The sequence below is a fragment of the Gobio gobio genome (genome assembly GCF_949357685.1).
Source record: "Gobio gobio genome assembly, chromosome: 11".
Taxonomy (NCBI): domain Eukaryota; kingdom Metazoa; phylum Chordata; class Actinopteri; order Cypriniformes; family Gobionidae; genus Gobio; species Gobio gobio.
The window spans coordinates 7,984,866-8,006,839 of record NC_137104.1 but is presented as its reverse complement, the minus strand read 5'-3'; the positions used below and the strand labels follow the sequence as shown (position 1 = coordinate 8,006,839).

The 21,974-nt window shown below is 38.5% G+C and overlaps 1 protein-coding gene across 3 annotated transcripts in view; it reads right to left on the bottom strand.

The window, feature by feature from the left end:
* trioa (trio Rho guanine nucleotide exchange factor a) overlaps positions 1 to 21,974 on the bottom strand; it is a 194,813-nt gene that overhangs the window by 54,758 nt on the left and 118,081 nt on the right. For all 3 annotated transcript variants that reach the window (XM_079829211.1, XM_079829212.1, XM_079829213.1), the window contains exons 8-13: positions 19,546 to 19,737; positions 17,290 to 17,421; positions 16,801 to 17,031; positions 12,889 to 13,011; positions 10,688 to 10,879; positions 7,368 to 7,537 (exon numbers count right to left, since the gene is read on the bottom strand). In XM_079829211.1, coding sequence (XP_079685337.1) covers positions 7,368 to 7,537; positions 10,688 to 10,879; positions 12,889 to 13,011; positions 16,801 to 17,031; positions 17,290 to 17,421; positions 19,546 to 19,737 — 1,040 coding nt within the window. The remainder of the gene's footprint in view (positions 1 to 7,367; positions 7,538 to 10,687; positions 10,880 to 12,888; positions 13,012 to 16,800; positions 17,032 to 17,289; positions 17,422 to 19,545; positions 19,738 to 21,974) is intronic.

Below are 21,974 nucleotides of genomic sequence, written 5' to 3'. Positions count from 1 at the left end.
GCGGTTTTATTATCTAATACTAATTATCTAATACTAACGCCACCACCAGTGTTTCCTAGAGCAAGGCACTTTACTCCATGTTGCTCCCAGGGGATTGTCCCTGTAAGTCGCTTTGGATAAAAGCATCTGCCAAATGCATAAATGTACATTTGATTCGGTAACATTTAATATATAACTATCTATATATATATAATCTGTAATATATATATATATATATATATATATATATATATATATATATATATATATATATATATATATATATATATATATATATATATATATATATATATATATATATATATATATATATATATATATATATATATATAATGCATTCTAAAAGAATTTTAATGCATTAATAATACCTTTATTTCATATTATAATTAATTGTATGATCTCATGAATAATTGTAACCACAGTTATAATATATTACAATACTTAGGTCACGCCTTCAGAAAGAATATTGCATCATATATAATATGAAAAAATAAATGCATTTTAACTTTGGTTATAATTATTTATGCATTATAACGTACATTATGAATACCTTTATAATGCATTTGATTCTTCAAAATTTAATTTAATTCTAAATTTAATTTAATCTTTATTATATATATACATACATACATACATACATACATACATACATACATACATACATACATACATACATACATACATACATACATACATACATACATACATACATACATACATACATACATACACAAATATCTAAATTGATTGCCATTATATATATTTTAGACACACAGAAAAAATAAAGTGCCTGCAGATGTCGCACAGATGTTCTGTTGCATTTTTTGGAATGGATTGAGCACCGTCTCAATCACCCTTCTGGTGGAAAAGGAGCTAATGGGGTTTGAAAAGCTACGTTTTATTTCATTTTGTAGCTCTAACCTCTGGGATTATAAGTAAATGATCGGCAGAATAACCGAAAACTAACAAAAACTGACAAATATTAGGGCCCCAAAGAAGATGACTTCAGTCTCGAAATTTAAATGTAATAAAACAAAAAGCCAGCACTAATGAGATTCTAAATTCATTAAAAATTGAAATGATATGGTCCTAAATGCATTATCTGTGAACGGGTGAGAGGATTACAAGCCCATTGGAAAGATAATATGTAAAATATGCAACATTATCCTCTTTTCATTAAAAAGGTTAATTATCAGGGACAGCTTTAGTAATAATTGCACAAGGGGAAAAAAGAGAAAGAGGAAGCAACAGTTTTAAACAAGTCTGTAAGGGATAGAAGAAAGACAGAAGAGTCCTTTCATCCCGTCTCAAAGGATACAAGCGGGTTAACTCTTTATTAAAAACAAATGGTGTAATAAAGTAAAATCATAGTTATCGGGGTAATAAAGGCCCTCTCTCTTTTAATTGATGCTTCAGCGCTGGATCTCTGCGCAAAGTCTGTTCCCATAGTGATGTGCTTTTATCATACTGCAAGGCTAGCGTGACTGAGTGGACTTGTTACAGAATAACAGAATAATTAACGCTTTCATCGCCAATTCACAAACTCAACACAACCAGGGTTTCGATATCAGATCAAGCTCAAATAATATGACAGTCTTGTGTCTGAAAGCGAGTAAGTGAGTGCGATGCTGAGATCCTGATCTCTCTCGTGAATAAGTAAGAGAGCTTGTGTAAGTGTGTAACGTCTCTGCGGTGTGGGCATTCTGTGTGTTGGTGTGAGCTGGGGACCTTTCTCTCGGGGTTTAAGTATTACCTCTGCATAATTAACTAGGCGGTTATGAAAGCAGGATTATGTAAGACACTAGAGGAAGAGAGAATTACAGTACGAGAACAAGAGAGAAAGTGCACATGGAGGGATAGCCATCCTCAAAATTCGCATGTGTAGAGAGACTAATTTGCAAGCGGAGGAGGAGAAACAAGCCGCATGTCTTCATCTGCTTTCCTTAAAAAAAAATGCTACATTGACATGCTGTGATTTCATAGTTACCAGAAGTTATTATATAAAAATAACTAATATATACAATAGGATATATGTAATAATATAATTTCATATATAAAATAATATAATATATAAAAAGGAAACCATTACATGCACATGAACTTTAATGGCATCCAATTCTTAATCCGTGGGGTTTAATATGGAGTCGGCCCAGCCTTTGCAGCTCTAACAGCTTCAGCTCTTCTGGTAAGGCTTTCCACAAGGTTTAGGAGTGTGTTTATGGGAATTTTTGACCATTCTTCAAGAAGCTCATTTGTGAGGTCAGGCACTGATGTTGGACAAGAAGGCCTGGCTCTCAGTCTCCGCTCTAATTCATCCCAGAGGTGTTCTATCGGGTTGAGGTCAGGACTCGGTGCAGGCCAGTCAAGATCCTCCACACCAAACTCGCTCATCCATGTCTTTATGGACCGACGCTTTGTGCACTGGTGCGCAGTCATGTTGGGACAGGAAGGGGCCGTCCCTAAACTGTTCCCACAATGTTGGGAGCATGAAATTGTCTAAAATGTCTTGGTATGCTGAAGCATTAAGAGTTCCTTTTACTGGAAATAAGGGGCCATGCCCAATCCCTGAAAAAACAACCCGACAACATAATCCTCCCTCCACCAAACTTTACACTTGGCACAATGCAGTCAGGCAAGTCCCGTTCTCCTGGCAACAGTCAAACCCAGTATCGCCCATCGGATTGCCAGACAGAGAAACGTGATTGGTCCCTCCAGAGAACACGTCTCCACTGCTCTAGAGTCCAGTGGTGGCGTGCTTTACCCCACTGCATCCAACCTTTGCATTGCACTTGGTGATGTAAGGTTTGGATGAGCTGCTCGGCCATGGAAACCCATTCCATGAAGCTCTACACACTGTTCTTGAGCTAATCTGAAGGCCACACAAAGTTTGGAGGTCTGTAGCTCTTGACTCTATACGACCTCTGCACACTGGGCGCCTCAGCATGCGCTGACCCCGCTCTGTGATTTTACGTGGCCTACGAGTTGCTGTTGTTCCCAATTGCTTCCACTTTGTTATAATACCACTAACAGTTGACCATGAAATATTTAGTAGTGAGGAAATTTCACAAATGGACATTGCACAGGTGGCAACCGATCACGGTATCACGCTTGAGTTCACTGAGCTCCTGAGAGTGACCCATTCTTTCACTAATGTTTGTAGAAGCTCAAGCATGCCTAGTGCTTGATTTATACACCTGTGGCAATGGAAGTGATTGGAACATCTGAAGTTAATGATTTGGAGGGAAATAGAAATCACAACCCTTTCCTTTTTCTGTAAAATAGTTAAACCACTTCTCTGAATCATGTCAATCAGATTTCAAACACAACATTTTTTGCCAAAACTCTAAAATTGCAATTATTACATAAAGACATGGGTTACATCAAAGCATTCCTCAAGCCCTGAATATTTTTGCAGTGCTGTGCAGCCACTGCCGTAGTGCTGACAGTCAGGGATTCAGAGTTGCACTGATGAAATGTGGCAGAGCCGAACATGTGAGAGGGGCTGGAAGCGGAGCGGTGAGTCTGCCCTGAGGGGACTGAGAGACTGCACTCCAAACAGCCTCTGGTTCTCTCTCCTGCTCCTTCGCCTGCTTAACTTTCTGCTGAAGCATCGAGCTTTACTGAATCTCAGCCTTCACGTTCCTCTGCTGCTGCAGTCCTTCACACATGCAAATTATACATGTGACCGACTGTTAGCACTAACACTGGACATCAAGCCAAACAATGCAACTTCACAGCTGCACTAATAGTTACTCAGCAAGTTACTATTAGTGAGGTAAAGAGAGGATAACATTGGAAATGCAAAGTAGATGCTGGTGAAAGGGGACAAATGAGTACTTGAATCCTCCAAAGGCTTGTTCAAGTGAGGATGACTAATGTTTGCTTGAGTACGAACACAATACTGATTTCACTTCTGATTCAACTTAGCAATTCCATTGGGCCAGTTGCATAAACATAGCAATTATGTGTCTTAAAGGGATAACATCAAAGTTATAGTTGTGCAGCTGTCAATGGAGGAAGAGAAAGCTCTCAGATTTCATCAAAAAGATGAAAGAAAGTCTTACGGGTTTGGAACGACATGAGGGTGAGTAATTATTGACAGAATTTTAATTTTGGGGTGAACTATCCCTTTAAGAACTAGTATGACCAAACAGTAGTTAGATATGGGGGTAATGGGGGTCTCGAATGTCGTTATCAAATGACATTAATCTACGTTTTTATGTAACTGACTTAAAAAAGTTATGAACAGTCTAAAAAAAAAAAAGGATGACTAACTTGTAAGACTAGTCAAGGCTTAGCAGTAGGGTTGGGTATCGTTTGGGTTTTTTTCGATTCCGGTGCCAAACCGATACTTTTAAAACGGTTCCGGTGCCTAAACGGTGCCTGAACCGATACTTAAAAAAAAAAAAAAGGCCACAAAACGAGGTGGACGACATTAAATGGCTTTTTATTTATTTATTTTTTATTTAAATTGAACCATTTATTAAAAGTTTAATGTATACTTAAATGTATGAATATAAATAAATACAAAACACAATTTACTTATTTACAAATTCACAGTAAAACCTAAGCCACCTAACCCAACTACAACAAGCCTAAAATAACTCTAAATAACAGTTACAGTAATAACAGCAGTCGTCTGTATTCTTGCTCTGCTAAAAACCAGCTTCGAGCTTCAGCTTTATTTTGAAATATGATCATATTCTCTGGATAAATATTTTCGAACGCATCGCCTTAATGTTTCCATGGCGACGCGTCATGTTTCTCACATGATGACACAGCAGCCGCAATAGCGCTGACAGCTCAGCTGTATCGGGTTTATTTAGCTTTTTCTTTTTATTCAAAATATTCACAAACTTCTTAACTGTGTCACGAACTATCTGATGTTCAAATGTGTGAGTGAATGTGTGTTAGTTGATCTATAAAGCGCAATGGGCGGCGCCATGTTAGTTTATGCCTCAGAATTTGGATCTGTCGGATTTACAACGCTTGAGATCATTCTCGTCTCACGAAATACATGAAAGTAAGTGACCAGTGAACTGGAAGAAGAATGGAGTAAACAATATAGTTACTATATAATGTGCATGTATGTATCTGATGTGAATAAAACATGTAACGTTAGTCAAATTATAACCGTCTGAAAGGATTGTCATTGCCGCTTTCATAGACATCAGTGTGTGTTTTTTGCTAGTAGCCTACTTATGAGCATTTAAATGTCTGAAACCTGGAATAAACATGATGTGGTTGAAAATACTGAATAGTTGTCATGAGTTGTGATGTGACCAGCGCTGAGCGTCTGTCTCTGGCTCGGTGCAGCCAAAGCACCCGAAAGCACGTTTGAATTTTGGCACCGAAATGAGGAACCGAAATCTGCGTTCTGATTCGGTCCGGTACATACCGGTTATATAAGTACCGGTGCCATATTGGAACCGGATTTCGGTACCCAACCCTACTTAGCAGTTTATGTAACCAACCCATTAACGATTCTTCTAGTACTTAAAGAATAGTTTATTGTTCTTAAATTTATACAAAGCCACAAAAACACAACTTTTTGGTAAAATTGTCATTTATTTGAATTCAAGGAATCATAATTACTAGGGATGCACCGATGTATCGGCCGCCGATATTTATCGGCTGATTTTTTATCAATTTACAACCATCGGCATATCGGCTATATCATGAGAAAGGCCGATATAACAAACCGATGGTTTATTAATGAACTGCGTGAAGGCACTGAGCTGTGTAATGTCTGCTGCATAATCCAAGATTATATGTAATATTGTTTATCAAACAACAAAAGACCAACAACCAAAAAAATTAATCGCTCACTACTCTTAACTAAACTTTCATAAGGATTCATTTCCGCGATGCGAATGAATGAAGACGCGCGGCTTCATTTAGCCTAACGTTACCTCTTTCTTTCACACACACACACACACACACACACACACACACACACACACACACACACACACACACACACACACACACACACACACACACACACACACACACACACACACACACACACACACACACACACACACACACACACACACACACACACACACACACACACACACACACACACACACACACACACACACACACACACACACACACACACACACACACACACACACACACACACACACAGTTTTTCAGCCTCTGCCACCTCAATATGAGACACAAATGCATCTCCAGTAACTTCATGAGCATTTTACCGTTTTATTCAACAAAATCTTTCAAAACACACACAGGAACTCGAAGCACACAGCAACCCGTCAAAATAAAAGTTCAGTTTAACCAACCAAAATAAAAGTTCAGTTCAACAAAGTAATTGTGACAGGATTAATGTTGTACAGAAGAGCTATGTCTCAATGTAATAATAATAATATATGCATTTTATTTATACAGTGAAGAATATGCAGTGTTATTTAAAATTAAACCTACTTAAAAAGCACTGTTTATTTAATATTTTCTGTTGTGTGAATGTGTGTGTGTGTATACATACATACATACATACATACATACATACACATACACATACACATATATATATGTGTGTTGGCCTGCTGAATGTTAAAAGGATGTATGTTCATTAGAAATTATTTGATAATGCAGCAATAATCTAGCTAGTAGGCTATAAGTTAATGTAAGGGTTTTTTTGTTTTTGTTTTTTTTTACTTTAAAAACACTATTTTAAATGATAACATTTCAAATAAGAGGGCAAGTGACAAATATCGGTATCGGCCAATAATTGTTTGTTAAAATCGGTATCGGCCCCAAAAAATCATATCGGTGCATCCCTAATAATTATGCCAAAAATATGTCCTGCATGTGTATCTTTAAAATGTACACCGATGTAAGTGCTTTGAGTATCAAGAATACCTTGATTAATATTGAGTTGGTGTTAATATTTTCTTATTTCTTGGGCTTCACTTTCTAACTTTCCTTGTATAACACTGACTTTTCTATAATAAAACAAGTGAATAATAAAGTTATTAGACTGATTCAAACTATTAAATATGAGCTCAACACTGATATTTGAGTATTTCGCACCGATTCGCTGAAAGAACTAGTTATTTGTTCATAAGTACCTCTGGTTGTGTTGTTAGTAAGGAACTGTTGAGGACAGTGCAACAGAAAGATGTGCTTTCTATTTACGTCTGTGTATTGGTGGAATCCTCTCAGACTTCAGAGGTACAACTCCTTGGCGTGTGTGTAAGATTTCAAAAGATGGCTAGTCAAACAAACCATACTTCAGTGGAATCAAGCTTGGATCCACACCAAAACATGAAAGCAATATAAAAGAGCTGTCGCAGAGGAAGACATGAAAGGGAAGGACAGATGAGAAGATTGTGCACCTGAGTTGTTGAATGAGATCCTCTCCCTCTTTGATGACATTTACAGTGAATTGCAGTGTGGTCTGCTGCTGCTGCCCGAAACGCTTGATCAGGTCCTGAACGGCCTCCACCGACTCAGCGTATACGTCGTCCAACAATTCCTTTTGCAACTCCTCCAGCCATGTCCACAGCTATGCGTAAAAGACACATATGTTAATCACTTTTTTACTTAGCTTAGAAAGCTACGGTAAGACCTACAATAGTAATAGCTATATTATTATTTGTGTAGCATATTAAGATTGAATAGTTTGCAAAAATTCACCTTGTGTAAATAAGTTTTTTCCCTTTCTGATCTGACCTGATATGGAATGTTATAGGGGATCTATTTATTTTTGGGCTCTACTAGAATAGGTTTTCATGCTTGAACGTTCAAATTTGTTTCACATTTTCTCCATTGTTGCAGCTCCTCTCTTTCTAGTCTGACAGTAACGCTCTGTTTAGTTTGTGTCTCTATGAAGCCCCTCCTTCTGAAAAGCACAATGTGCTCTGATTGGTCGGCTGCACCGGTGTGTTGTGATTGGTCAACCTCTTATTCTGCGTTCACAAGGAACGCGAATAGAGCGTCATATAAATAGTTTGAAGCTAAATAGACACGCGTTCGAGGCGAAAGGGGCAAGTGGGAGGGGCAAGTGCTAGGCGGTTGTATGTTTGCAAGATGGCTGATGTTGATCGAGCATTCCTCGAGAGATTCACCGTTCTGTATATGCTGTGGAGAGCAGAACAGCGGCGTAGGGGTCAGCGTCGCCATACTTGGGTTCACCAGAACCTCTGGAGGCATACCTAGTTTGGCGAGTTTCACCACTTGCTCTAGGAGCTGCGCCTGGATGATGGCCACTTTCAGCTGTACTTCCACATGTCCCGTGCCCAGTTTGATGACCTGTTGCCCCGCATCGGAGCGAGTATTGAGCGGGCAGGTCTGCCGCTGTTTATCACGAGCAGACTCCTGATTGGTTAACGTGGTGCGAACAGACGCCAAAGTTCACATTTTTCAACTTGGGCGCCAGAAGCGAATTCGCTTTAAAAGCGTGAATGCACAAAAAGCACCAAATAAAATCACTCGCTCAATTTGAGTCTATCGCGCGAAATATATCGCGTCTGGAGGTCCTGCGGCGCAATAGACACGCTTCGCGTGATGGAAGAGATTCCGCCTCGTTCGCGCGAATGACGCAAATCGGACGCAAATTGAGCGTCTTGCACGATACGCACATTATGTGCTTTTTGTGCATTCACGCGTTTGAAGCGAATTCACATCTGACGCCCGAGTTGAAAAATCTGAACTTTGCCGTCAGTTCGCGCCACGTTAACCAATCAGGAGCCTGCTTGCTGTTGTCACGTGGTAAAGTGACGTGATGAGAAACCCTGCATAATTTAAAAATACTACTGTGTCACAAAATGTAGTTTTAAGACTTTTTCAGGTGAGAATGTAGTTGTTTAAAGCTCAAATCTGTGGTTATTTATAAAGAGAGCGCCTATTTAAAAAAAAAAATCTTGTGTTTGTGGAGTTGTGAGATCCAGGCGATCACCGGGCGCTCAGCGCTCATTAACCCCGGCGAGAGCAGCCTTTCCTCGGCTAGTCCTTCTGACGTTTGCCGCTGGCTCTGATGTCCTGTAGTGGTTCGTCTTGTGTGGATCTAACGGGCGATCTTTGGTGACATGAATCTATCATTTATTTGCACAAGAACCTGATACATTGAAGAGGACATATGCTTTTTTACATGTTCAACTGTCTTTAGTCTGTAATGTTGCTGTTTGAGCATGAAAAAGGTCTTCAAAGTCCCTCCAGCGGGAGTTATTCATCACAATATTCCTCATTTAAATAATTCCCACCCAAGGCATACGCAAAATAAGGGATTGTCTGCCAAATCGTTTTGACTGAGGGCAAAGAGAAGTTTCATAACTTTATTTTTTAAGGATATTTAAATATATATGCAGTGAAGATAATGTTGCCTGGAGTTGCCTGGACCACATTTGTGTGGCAATTAATGTTTAATATATATATATGAAAAGAGGCAGAGTGGCGTTTATGACATATTTCTATTATGTGGTGTTCTAGGACATATTTCGCCTTGAATGCGCGTCTATTTCGCTTCAATGCTCAATTTATATGCGTGTCCAATTCACTGTTGACGCGCGAATGAATTCAAAATGTTCAAGCGTCCAACTAGACGTGATAGACGCAATTTTGACGCTCTATTCGCGTTTGGTGTGAACGCAGTATTAGAGCATGTTTGGGAAATGTCACACCTCTTACCATAACAGTGAGATTCAACACACTACTAACCAACTCAACCAGGCCTCACTCCCTTATTTTGCGTATGCCTTGGGTGGGAGTTATTTAAATGAGGAATATTGTGATGAATAACTCCCGCTAGAGGGACTTTGAAGACCTTTTTCATGCTCAAACAGCAACATTATAGACTAAAGAAAGTTGAACATGTAAAAAAGCATAATGGTTCCTCTTCAATATATCAGGTTCTTGTGCAAATGTGTAAAACTACATGTTTTCAAACTATATTGAAATTATACAACTTATTTTACTTGACATAGGAAATATTCAACACTCATGGAACGAACACAAAAATAAAAACATAAATAACAAATAAGCATGATAAATATATAAATATCTACATCCTTTTACTATACAAAAAAAAAAAAGAATTCACAGTAGTCCCAAAAAACCTGCACATTATGCATAAAAACGGGAACATTGCTCAGAGCAGGCGAGCTGAGGACTGAGGAGAACCGTTTTGAAGTTTATTGTTGACGGTGATGAATTTGTTACAAAAGCTGTGCTTTGAAGGCTGCTCTCCAGAGGTGATTTAAAGACAAAAAATTTAACTTCCGTGAGAGGATTTGAACACGCTGACAGTTTAGCATATGCTGAACCTGTCCCCAAGAGGTTGTGTGTTTTGATTCAACCCCTATAAAGCACCACCGCAAAAACATGTAACTAAAAGTTACTATTTTTGTTGGTAACACTTTAGTTTAGGGTCCAATTCTCACTATTAACTAGTTGCTTATTAGCATGCATATTACTAGGATATTGGCTGTTTATTAGCACTTATAAAGCACATATTAATGCCTTATTCTGCATGATCATATTCAACATCCCTTAATCCTACTCAAAACATAAACTTAACAACTACCTTACTAACTATTAATAAGCAGTAATTAGGAGTTTATTGAGGCAAAAGTTATAGTTAATAGTGAGAATTGGACCCTAAACCAAAGTATGACCCAGATGAAACTCCTCAACCATCATGTCCATAACTAGTTCTTACCTCCTTTACATGGGTGTGGAAAGCCACTGACATGTCCAGCAAGACCTTTCGCTGCTCGACACGCCTTACAAAGTCCTGGATCCGGTCCTCCAGCTGATGGGCGGCCTGATAGATCTCCTCCGGGTCACACTCGCCCGTTTGGGCCAACTGCTCCGCAGCTTCAAGCAGCTTATCAGCATTTGTGTATGTATTCTGATAAAGAGAAGATGCACATGGACTATGATGATGCTCATGTCAGATGCTAAGAATATTTTGCTTCAATGCATTGTGGCACTGACTACAGCATTTTCGGAAAATAAGCTGCAAACGTCAAAATTGTGTTGTTGAAACGAAAACGCATATATACAAGTCGCATCAGTGTATAGATCACATTTGAGTATTTCCTTCAGAAGTAACGTAATAGCCATGCATAACATAATTTACAGTGGTTTTCATATAAACTAGTGTTCATTTTGTCAGCTATTTTTTTATTTAGTCTTAGTCCTATGTCAACCTTGTCCTGTTTTTGTTTATTCAAGTTTTAGGCGACTAAATGTCTGAGCATTTTAGTCAATGACTTTAGTCACATTTTCCTTTTGTCATGTTGCATAATGGTTAAATTGTTAATTACGATTATTTTGTTCAAATTATAATGAATAGAAATGCATTTTTACATTTCATTATAATTATTGAAATTTCATCTATAAGCACAAATCAAGAGAATGTCAACCCTTACGCATGGTTTATTTTCCTTATATTTATCATATACTGGTAAAACAAGAAGCTTATCTCAAAAAATAAAACTGTGAAATCCCTAATAACCCAATAATTCCAAATTACATGAATGTTTTTCTAATAAAACAACTGCAAAAAAGACATTGTATCAAGTGCATTTATTCAGCAAACACAATCGGAAATATAGTCGAGAGATCCATGTTTGGTTTAGTACATATGTTATGAACTGATTTAGTACAGTTCATCACAAAGAAGGTTTGAATGCAGATTTAGTCACAGAAAACAATGAGCAAAAGCGGCCTTTCGTTCATCTTCAGAACACAAATGAAGATCTTTTGGAAGATGTTTTTTGCACACAAAAAGTATTCTCATCATTTCATAACATTAAAGTTAAACCAATGGAGTCACATGGACAATTTTAACAATGTCTTCACTACCTTTCTGGACCTTGAAAGTGTTAATTAAGTTGCTGTCTATGGAGGGGTCAGAAAGCTATCAGATTTCATTAAAAAATATCTTACTTTGTGTTCCAAAGATGACCGGAGGTCTAACGGCTTTGGAACTTTTATGAACATTTTTGGGTGAACTAACCCTTTAGCAGAAAATCTCAAATGGAGACCGCTAAACTGCAGCTTACTTGTTTGCCTGTGTTTTCAGGTCATCCACACTTCTCTGCAGTGCGGTTGTCAGATTGCAAATATTAAAACACTAGGTAGAAAACATGTTCTTTTAACAGTATCGCTCTGATTAGGGGATTCCAATTCTTGAAATCTGGTAATCATAAGGCTTTTGAAAGCTCATAGCGGCCTGTTAAAGGTAAAGTCCGTAGTTTCTATGACACTAGTGACACCTACGCTAGAAATGATTCGTTTTTTTGTGCATATTTGTGTACTCTAATTTAGATCTTGACGTTAATAGCATTACATAAGTTGCACTTATAAAAAGCAGGCATATGATTATAAAAAAACAGGGAACACTTCATTTCAATATCCCACGTTCTACTAACTATAAGTAACTTTGCAACTACAGTGATTAGATTATTAGTAGACTGTCTGCTTAATATCTGCTAACACTTTATTTTGATGCTCCCCAACAGACTACTTTGCACCAACATGTCAATTTATTCTACTAACCCTAACAGTCTACTAATACTCTGAATGAAAGTTATTTGACTAGTTGCAAAGTTACTTATAGTTATTAGAATGTCTAAAGTGGCTAATTGAAATAAAGTGTAACCACAACTGCAACTTATAGTCCGGAAAATACGAGTAGGGTCTCCATAAAATAAAATAAAAACATAACATAAGATTAAATATACCCATGGACTTAAGGACTAGTTGCACAAGCCCTAATGTGTGTCATCTTGTGTTCAGTTACTTCTTATCAGCTGTGCTTTAGACTTAATTTATGCGTGGAAGAATCCAGGGAAGCCCGCTCAAATAAAACCCAAGGGAAAGGGCATTGTATAATGGGAGTGAATGGCAAACCTGAGCGACTTCCTCAAAGTCTTCATGGCGTTTCTGCAGGGCTCGGGCGCGATGCAGAGATTTCCCCACCCCTGTGTGTTTGCTGAGGAACGCCTCACCGTGGTTCTCAATCCAGTCAAGAACCTACACACACACAGAGAAAAAAAAAAGATAATTAATTTGAGACAGCGGCAGAGCTTTCCAGTCCTTCCTCAGGTGAGAACGTGTCCTGTCAGGTAGGTTTAACGTTAATGGCAGTCAAATCAAGACAGCATGACAAGTGAGACTGCAGGGTCCATGACTGAAAAAAAATATGCATAAAGGTGTCGTTCAAAGCCTAGCTCTCCCTCTCTGCCTCTCAACGCATCCCCGGCACCTGAATAGTGGTTTCCATGGCAACACTTTCCCTCAGCCACAGAATTAGCCGTTCTGCATTCTCTCGGTCGAACACCTCGATGCAGAAAACCACAATCTCTGCACCAATAAACTGGCCCTGAACCTATGAAAACAATGTACAATAGAAAGAAACGCCATCTACAATGCTACGGCAGCGCTTTATCCTTGACTCTAAATGACATGCGTCTATTTCTGTTTGCGTGTAAACTATTATAATCCCACAGAACTTCAGCCAACATGTTTCAGTGGTGTTTTCTCTCCTGTATTAAAGAGGCAGCGGTAACAGTAATTACACGCTAAACTAAAGCCTGCCCAGAAGCATGAATTTGGGAATCTCAAAAAAAAAAAAAGAAGAAAAAAAAAAGTCTGCTGGTAAGATGTTTTGCCGACACACTGCAGTACACCGAGGGATGCCAAACTGAAAGATTAACTATATCAGTCTTTCTTTACTATCGGTAAAACCAAGAACTGACGCAATATGGCATATACTACTACTCTCAAGAACCTCGTGGTCAAAATGGCCTACATTTAAACAGAGGGAACAAAAAGAGTCAAATTATGTGGTATATTATGTGATAAGTTTGAATCAGAATCAGAAATATGATAAGATAGAAAAAAGATCCAAAAGATAAGTAAAGAGTGTTTTAATATTTAGCATATATATGATATTTATTAAATTGTTTTCTTTTATTATTTGAGATTTTAATTGTTCAAATGTATGGAATAATACATGGAAAATATGTAATTTATTTAGTAAATAATTATATTACATGTATCCCTATTATAATAATACATACTGCATACTTTATTAGGTATTATATAGACATAGACATCAGTGATGCGCGGGTTGATCCAAAATGAGCGGGTGCCCGCGGCCACCCGCGGTTACCCGCGGTTACGAGTCATCCAAAAATATTTTTAATGATATTCGGGTCACGGTCGGTCGGATCGTCAATAAATCCTTATTTACCTTTTGAATGTTGAGCGTTATTAACTTTTGAATAAATGCTGACGCGGGACAAAATGCCCGATTTCCCAAAACGTTGAACTGAGCAATGCCATTGTACCATTTTAATAGGCTACTTTTAAACGCATTTAAAGTCAGTTTTATGTATTTTCTGAGAGGGGGCGGGATTTTTGTTGGGAAAGTCGGGGGAGAGACGCACACTTCGATTAGACTCGATAAACACATGCAGCATCTTAATTGTTAAGAAAATTAAACGAAATAAATGAATAAATCAAGCCTGTATTACATAACACTAGGCTATATCATACAGCATTCAGAAAAATAACAGTTTGCGCTCCTAAGGGCTTTCACACTTTTCCAAATGTTTTCCAAATGTGGGCTGATGAATTCTTCAAGCCGGGTCGAAACATAAACATCGCGTTCATCAATAATATGCATCTGGAGCTGAAATGGAAAATGATGGGCCGCCGCAAGAACTGCCTGCTCTCGCTGCTGCACCTCTGAGCGCACCACGTCAGGGCCTGAAACATTTTCTCAATGGCCCAATGAGCTACGATGAGCATTTACTACTTTTAAAAAATGCGGGTCAGGAAGCGGGTCGGGTAGGCTACAATATTTTCTTCTTTTTTTTTTGCGGTCCGAGTTGCGGGCGGGTTAGTTGAAAACGTCGGTCGGGTGCGGGTTGTTTATACATTGACCCGCGCATCACTGATAGACATATACATTAGGGCTGCACGATTAATCGAAATGCGATTATGAAAGCACAAAGGCTGCGATTTTAATTAAATAAATAAATGCCCAGCATGTCAGTGAAGAGCGACTCTGTGATCAGTAGTAAACAGTGCTCCGTCTGAAAGCACTGCGAGTTTGAGTCGCTTATTATAACATGCGTTTGAAAAAACAACACGTGTCAAACATCTTCACAAACTAGTAATGTGAACAAGCTTCCACTGCACATATACATATATACATATATATATATATATATATGTATATATGTATATGTGCAGTGGAAGCTTGTTCTGTTGAGATGGGATTGTTCACCGTGTAGGTATTACCAAAAATATAATGAAAGACTTTGACAAAATATTATTATATAAACATTTTATATTCATTATTAACATTTTTAAATTAAAGGCCCCATGGCATGGCATTTTTCTATTATTTTATAATGTTTCCTGAGGTGTACTTATATTGTAAGTATGATTTTTACATCGTAAAATGTCATAATTTAGAAATAAAAGGCATTTATTCTATACTGGTGTTTGCCCTGTGGCTGAATGCCCTGTTTCAAGAGGCGTGTCTGCTGTGAGACTTCAGCAAAAAACGCCCACTGTTGTGATTGACTGACATCTTTGCATTTGAAATGAGTATCAGATCATGTAGCGGAGGGGGCGTGGTTTAACGAGGTCAACCAGGCACTGCAGGCACGAGTCTGCTGCCAGAGAGACGGATGGACCGGAGTTCACTTCTCATCAGTTCTCAGCTCGTCTCCGTTCAGTGAAATGTTGTAGTTACTAGAATATACTTCAGGTTATTAGTTTATTTCTAGTCGGAGGGGCTGTCACTCATGTCAGAAAGTTAGTAACTTTAGTAAATTATGGATCAGCGCTGACTGGAGACGCGAACCGTTTAGAACGATTCAGTCCGATTTGGTGAACTGGTTCGACCGGTTCACTAAAAAGAACCGGTTCAAAAGAATGATTCGTTCGTGAACCGGACATCACTAATGTACCAGAGACGGAGCGATTGCTAACAAAGTTATTTATAGTAACTACTGAGGTGTGAGAGCGCTGTCAGCGCAAGTTTATTTTGTTCGTATCTGAGAGTTCTGAATAAACACGAGTCCCAGTCACGCCGAGTCCGTCTTCATCATTATTATCAACTTTGTAACACATGCAATGTACCATTACAGCTGTCCAGATGAACGAGTCAAACACTGAGAAACTGCCAGCATTCACTCGTTCACAAGCCATGATCTCTCGAGGACAAATATAGCGCTTGCATGGGCGTGCCAGATTCTCTGGGCGGATGAAAGGGAGGTAACCGTTCCTGTTATGACTTCATTACAGGAAAATTCCAGATCAGCTCGTCTGGCCTGTCATTTTCTCAAAGGCAGAGAGAGACAGCCACAACTCGGTTTACACCGATAAAAATTTCTAGCCACTTGGGGACAATATTCAGGCTAGGGGAACTCATATTAATGTTGAAAAACCTCATAAAATGAAAATGTCATGCCATGGGACCTTTAAGGAGCGAGTTCAATATGATATTTGTTTTTGCTGTGATATCAAAATTGGTATGAAGAATCACGCAATTGATTTTCATATTTGTTTTAGTGACATGACAGCTTATGGAGTTATTTCAGTTATTCATGCAGATTCTATGTCCTTTTCTTTTCATCTCGCTCTCATATCCTTCCATCCCTTTGTATCATCTCTATGCTTTTTGAATCGTCCCCCAAGGGTGTTATGAAATGCCACGTGCAGGTCTGAGCACCACACTTGCACCCATGTGGATCATGTGAGGTATTTCAAGGTGAATGAGAGAGTGTGTGTGTGTGTTTTCACCTGCTGAACGTCCTGCTGGAATACACACAGCTGCAGACGTTGGTGCAGCCGGACTTTGCGGTGTTGCCAGATGTTCTCCAGCTGCCTCTGGTGGTGCAGAACCTCATGGATGATGTCCAAAACATGGTGAACTGCCTTGGAGTAATTGGCAGATGCCGTCAGCGAATCAGCACTGCCCGGGGTCAAAGGGCGCTGAAGTTTGTCCAATAAAGCTTTCCCGTCTTGGCTCACCTGGAAGAGGGCGGCACAATGATGAGAAAACAATTATACAAAGCTATTATACTAAAATGAAATTGTATTGTTATATGCAATGTAACTCTTAATAGCACTGAGCGTTTTATAATAAATATAATTAGCTAAAATTGCCACTTTAGACATGCCTGTAATTGCTATAATGTGCTAGTACCATTTACTTTGGGATCAGTTCTCTGAAACGGTTTTTCGAGAGTGCTGTGCAATTTAGTGATTTGGAGACGCACGGCTCTGTACCTCAGAGTAGGCAGCGGTGATGTGTTCATACAGGCCTTGGTGGTGGTGGATGGCATCCTCCAGGTCCTGTAGTTCAGAGGGCAGATCCACCTCCCCGCACGCTTTACACCACGAGTCCACATTACTCATGTACTGCAGACAGACACAGATATACACACATTCACAAGACAATAATATAATAATTACATGCAATATGTAGCTCACGTTAAAATAAAGGCGAGTTCTAAATTGAATATAGGCATATTTGTCTGAATATTCTGGTATGTCGTGTCCATATAGACCTCTTGACATCAAAAGAACTGGAGTGAATTCAAAACTAATAAGGGCAAATGCAGGGCATGATGAGAGATATGCTTCTTATGCGGCACTCTGAATATCAATTCAAATCAAATTGTCTTTCATCTCATCCCACTCTTTCTCAGAGATGAAGAGCAGAGCGAGGCTGAGAGTGTTGGTTCCTCAACTCAAACAGAATCTCATATATGAGGACGGCCCAAACCAGGCTGCCTCCACTCCAGACTGACAGTTGTGCTGATGCTCAAAAGGAATACAAATCTCTGGAAAAGAGACTGTTGTTGATACAGCCTTTCTATAAAAACGCTGCATGTGTGAGAGGGATTTTTTATTCACCTGTCTTCGCTACTGCAGTCTCTCAAATATCACATTTTTCCACGTTTAGAAAGAACAAGTGAATATTTACAATGCAAATAAACTGATTATAAATGCTGATTAAAACAAACTTTCACTTTCATTCAAAATGAAAAGTTATCTATACAATGCTCAGTATAGTTATATTACACACAAAATGTGTGTATTCTACATTTTTATGCTTATTATGTATTGTGTTGCTCTTTTCCAGTCTTAATTTTGATTTTGGGCTCTACTAGAACGGGTTTTCATGCTTTAATGTTCAAAAAACACATTATTTGTCACATTGTTGCTGCTCCTCTCGTCTGTCAGACAGTTCCTGTCTCTATAAAGCCCCTCCTTCTGAAAAGCACAATGTGCTCTGATTGGTCGGCTGGATCAGTGTGTTGTGATTGGTCAACCTCTTAGAGTGTGTTTGGGAAATGTCACGCCCCTACCATAACAGTGAGATTGAACACACTACTAACTAACTCCACTAGCCTGGATGCCAGCCGAACGTAGCCCCGCCCATAACATTTGAGGTCGGGAAGTTCGGTCTGGACTTGACCCGTTGTGGAGCAACTATGCTCGAACCAGAGCTTTTGGGACCAATCAAATTGTCAGGGCAGGCTTTATACGATGATAGACAGATGATCAACAGTAACGTTATCATCACGTCACCAAAGAGCGCTTGGGATGAATTTGTTTACTAAACGGAGAACTTGTTGGTATATGCATTCACCTTTACTATTTCTCTCAAAAATGATGATCGTGTTGGTAAGTACTCTGTGTATCCTTAAATTCTTTTTACAACACCGGCACAGATGGTTTACACTCATCATCTTCTTCTACTTCTTCCAGCGTGTGCAGTTGAGTTCTGTTGACAACTTTGCGTCGCTCAACACATCACTTACTCCGTTGCTCTGATTGGTTGTAGGTCTATCCAATTGAGTGCAGAGGCATTTTCTTTCCTGGTTCGGTTGAAACACGCCCCATAATCACAGCCCAATGGAGCAGTATCAGACTCATATTCTGACTAGAATCTGAATGAGACGTCAGACTAGCTCCTCTCTTCTCAGTCTGTCAGTAACGCTCGGTTTAGCTCCTGTCTCTATGAAGCCCCTCCTTCTGAAAAGCGCACAGTGCTCTGATTGGTCAACCGCTTCGAGCGTGTTTGGGAAATGTCACGCCCCTTACCATAACCACGAGTTTCAACACACTACTAACTACTAACTAACTCAACCAGACCCGCCCTTTATTTAGCTTATGTCTTGGGATGGGAATTATTTAAATGAGGAATATTGTGACGTGTTTATTCCCAGAAGAAAACTCAAGACTATAATGGAGGCGTTTCAGGGAGTTCAGAAACAGTGACACTGATATAGAGAATAACTCCCGCTGGAGGGACTTTGCAGACATTATTCATGCTCAAACAGCAACATTACACACTAAAGACATGTAAAAAAGCTTGTTTTGTTATTCTAAATTAATCAAAGCCTAAGTCTGTTTATCATTCAGTTTTAACAGCATGTGAAGTCATTCTAATTATGAAAAATCACATCTACAGTCGAACCAATTCACAACTTGTACACATACTGTACACCGAGACGCAGCAATGCTCTCTCTGACCTGGTCACATTTCTGGTGGAAAGTAGCAGACATCTCCAGCAGGGCGCTCCTCTCGTCCAGCGCAGCAGCGAAGGCCTTCCACTCCTGCTCCAGCTGACCTGAGATCTGTTTGATCTGCTGGGACGCATAGTGGCCCGCCTCCAGCAGACGGTTCCCCACCGACATGATGCGGTTTATGTTCACGTAAACATTCTGCGGGACACGACGACAACAACAAAATTACTACCAGTCACAACGCCAACACATCAATATGAGGCACAGCAGCGGCCAACAGTGAAGCCTGGTCTTGGAAAACGGACATCTTCAACCTTTTTTCAAATATTATAAAACATTTGGTCAGGTTTTTGTAAGCATATTGCTAGTTGTGCTTGGAGTCAATCGTTTTATTCGTTTAAATTGTAGCAACAGAATTTTTCATGAGGTTGTCATAGAAAGAAATTATGAACGCATGCAAAAACAAGAGAAAACCAACAAAATATGAATAACTGATTGTTATAGTCAGTGTAGCTTTTTGTTTTTTATATGCATTTTTTTTTTTGCATTTCAGCTGTAGTTTACCCTTTTTTGCAGAATAATTTTGTCAGATAAATACCTTAAGGAAGTTTAGTGTTTTGGTCTTCTGTCATATAAAAATGTCCCTCATATTTTGATGATATTTTGTTAATCAAACTTGTAGGATCAACAAATATCCCCTCAGCACATCAATTTTGGCCACTATTGTATGACTAAAAAGTGTTCAATGAGATCGATACATTAATTATTGACCAATATTACAATTTTATTTAATTTATCGGTAGAGAATGGATATATATATCAACTAGGGGTGTAACGGTACACATGTTCGTACCGAACCGCTTCAGTACAGGGCTTCCGGTGCGGTGCACGTGTGTACTGAACGGTTCCCGAGTGCAATCTTTAACAGTTAACAGTCGGCTTGTTTTAAGCGCGGAACACACTTCAATCCGAGTTCCCACATGAACATATTAAGTATTCAGTCCATTTTATCACGGAATTCAAACGATAAATGCCGTTTTGATGCTCTTTAATAAGGCCTAACAGATCATGGTATAGGCGCGTCAGTTCAAGCAGCAGTGCGGCGTACGTGAACGTGATCATCTCTTCCTAGTCAAAGAATAAACATGAATCAACATTTGAAGGTATGAGGATACATTACAACTTACTGAAATGTCTCATATGTCGTGTAATCGCTCAATCAGTGTTTCAACAACAGAAATATGTCAATAAAACAGCTTGAAAACAATGTCACGCATTTACCTCAGAAGTCATTCAGTGTCCACAGCTGTTAGTTCACTAGAGAAATCAACTCTTTCACTAAATATATGAACTATATTAGCCTATATATAATATATTCTACTTACCCTGTTAGTGATGTTTTGATTATTTAATGTATGTTTAAATAAATCTGTCATGAAAATGACAGACACTGTGTATAAATTATTTCAACAATGAATTGGAGAAAAAACATAATTTTATAATTAGATTTAGAAGTTAATGCAAAAACGTCCTAATGTGAAGTTTACATGTTTGCATACAATGTGTTATTTGAGTGTTGATTATTATATCTATAAATAAATAAATAGCAACTTAGGCTAATAGTTTGGGTTCTGTTGTTAACCTTTAATATTTTAGTAATGTGCAAGAAAGGGCTCCCTATATAGTCTACAGCATTATCTTTAAGAAACTTTGAGTTATAATTGAATTAATTTAAGGACATTTTTTTCAGTAAACCACTGTTTAATAAAAATAAATAAAAAACAATTTGGTAAAACTGCTGTACCGAACCGTGACTTCCAAACCGAGGTCAGTTTTGTGTACCGTTACACCCCTAATATCAACCGATAATGGATTCACATTTAACTGTGAATGCTCATTCGCCCTATTTTTTATTTAAATGTCCTTTGTCATCATTCAACATCCATTTAAAGTTAATCTTTAAAAATACTAATTTAATAACATTTAATAACACTGTTAAATGTGTACATTTTTCATACAGCTGTTCCGCTTTTGGAAGACAACACGATACATGCCAGGAGACGCTTAACAGCAGTTTAAGAGCTGTTTTTTAAGGAAATTAATACTTTTAGTCAGCGTATTGATCAAAAGTGACAGACAGTAAAGACATTTATAATTCTATTTTAAATAAAAGCTGTCCTTCTATTCATCAAAAACATTTCACAGTTTCCACAAAAATATTAAGCAACCGTTTTCTACATTGATAATAATAATAATAAATGTTTCTTGAGCAGCAAATCCTCATATTAGAATGATTTCTGAAGGATCATGTGAAGTAAATTCAGCTTTGATCACAGGAATAAATCACATTTTGAAATGTATTCAAATAGAAAACCGTTATTTTAAATTGTAACAACATTTCACAATATTACGGTTTTACTGATCAAATCATTGCA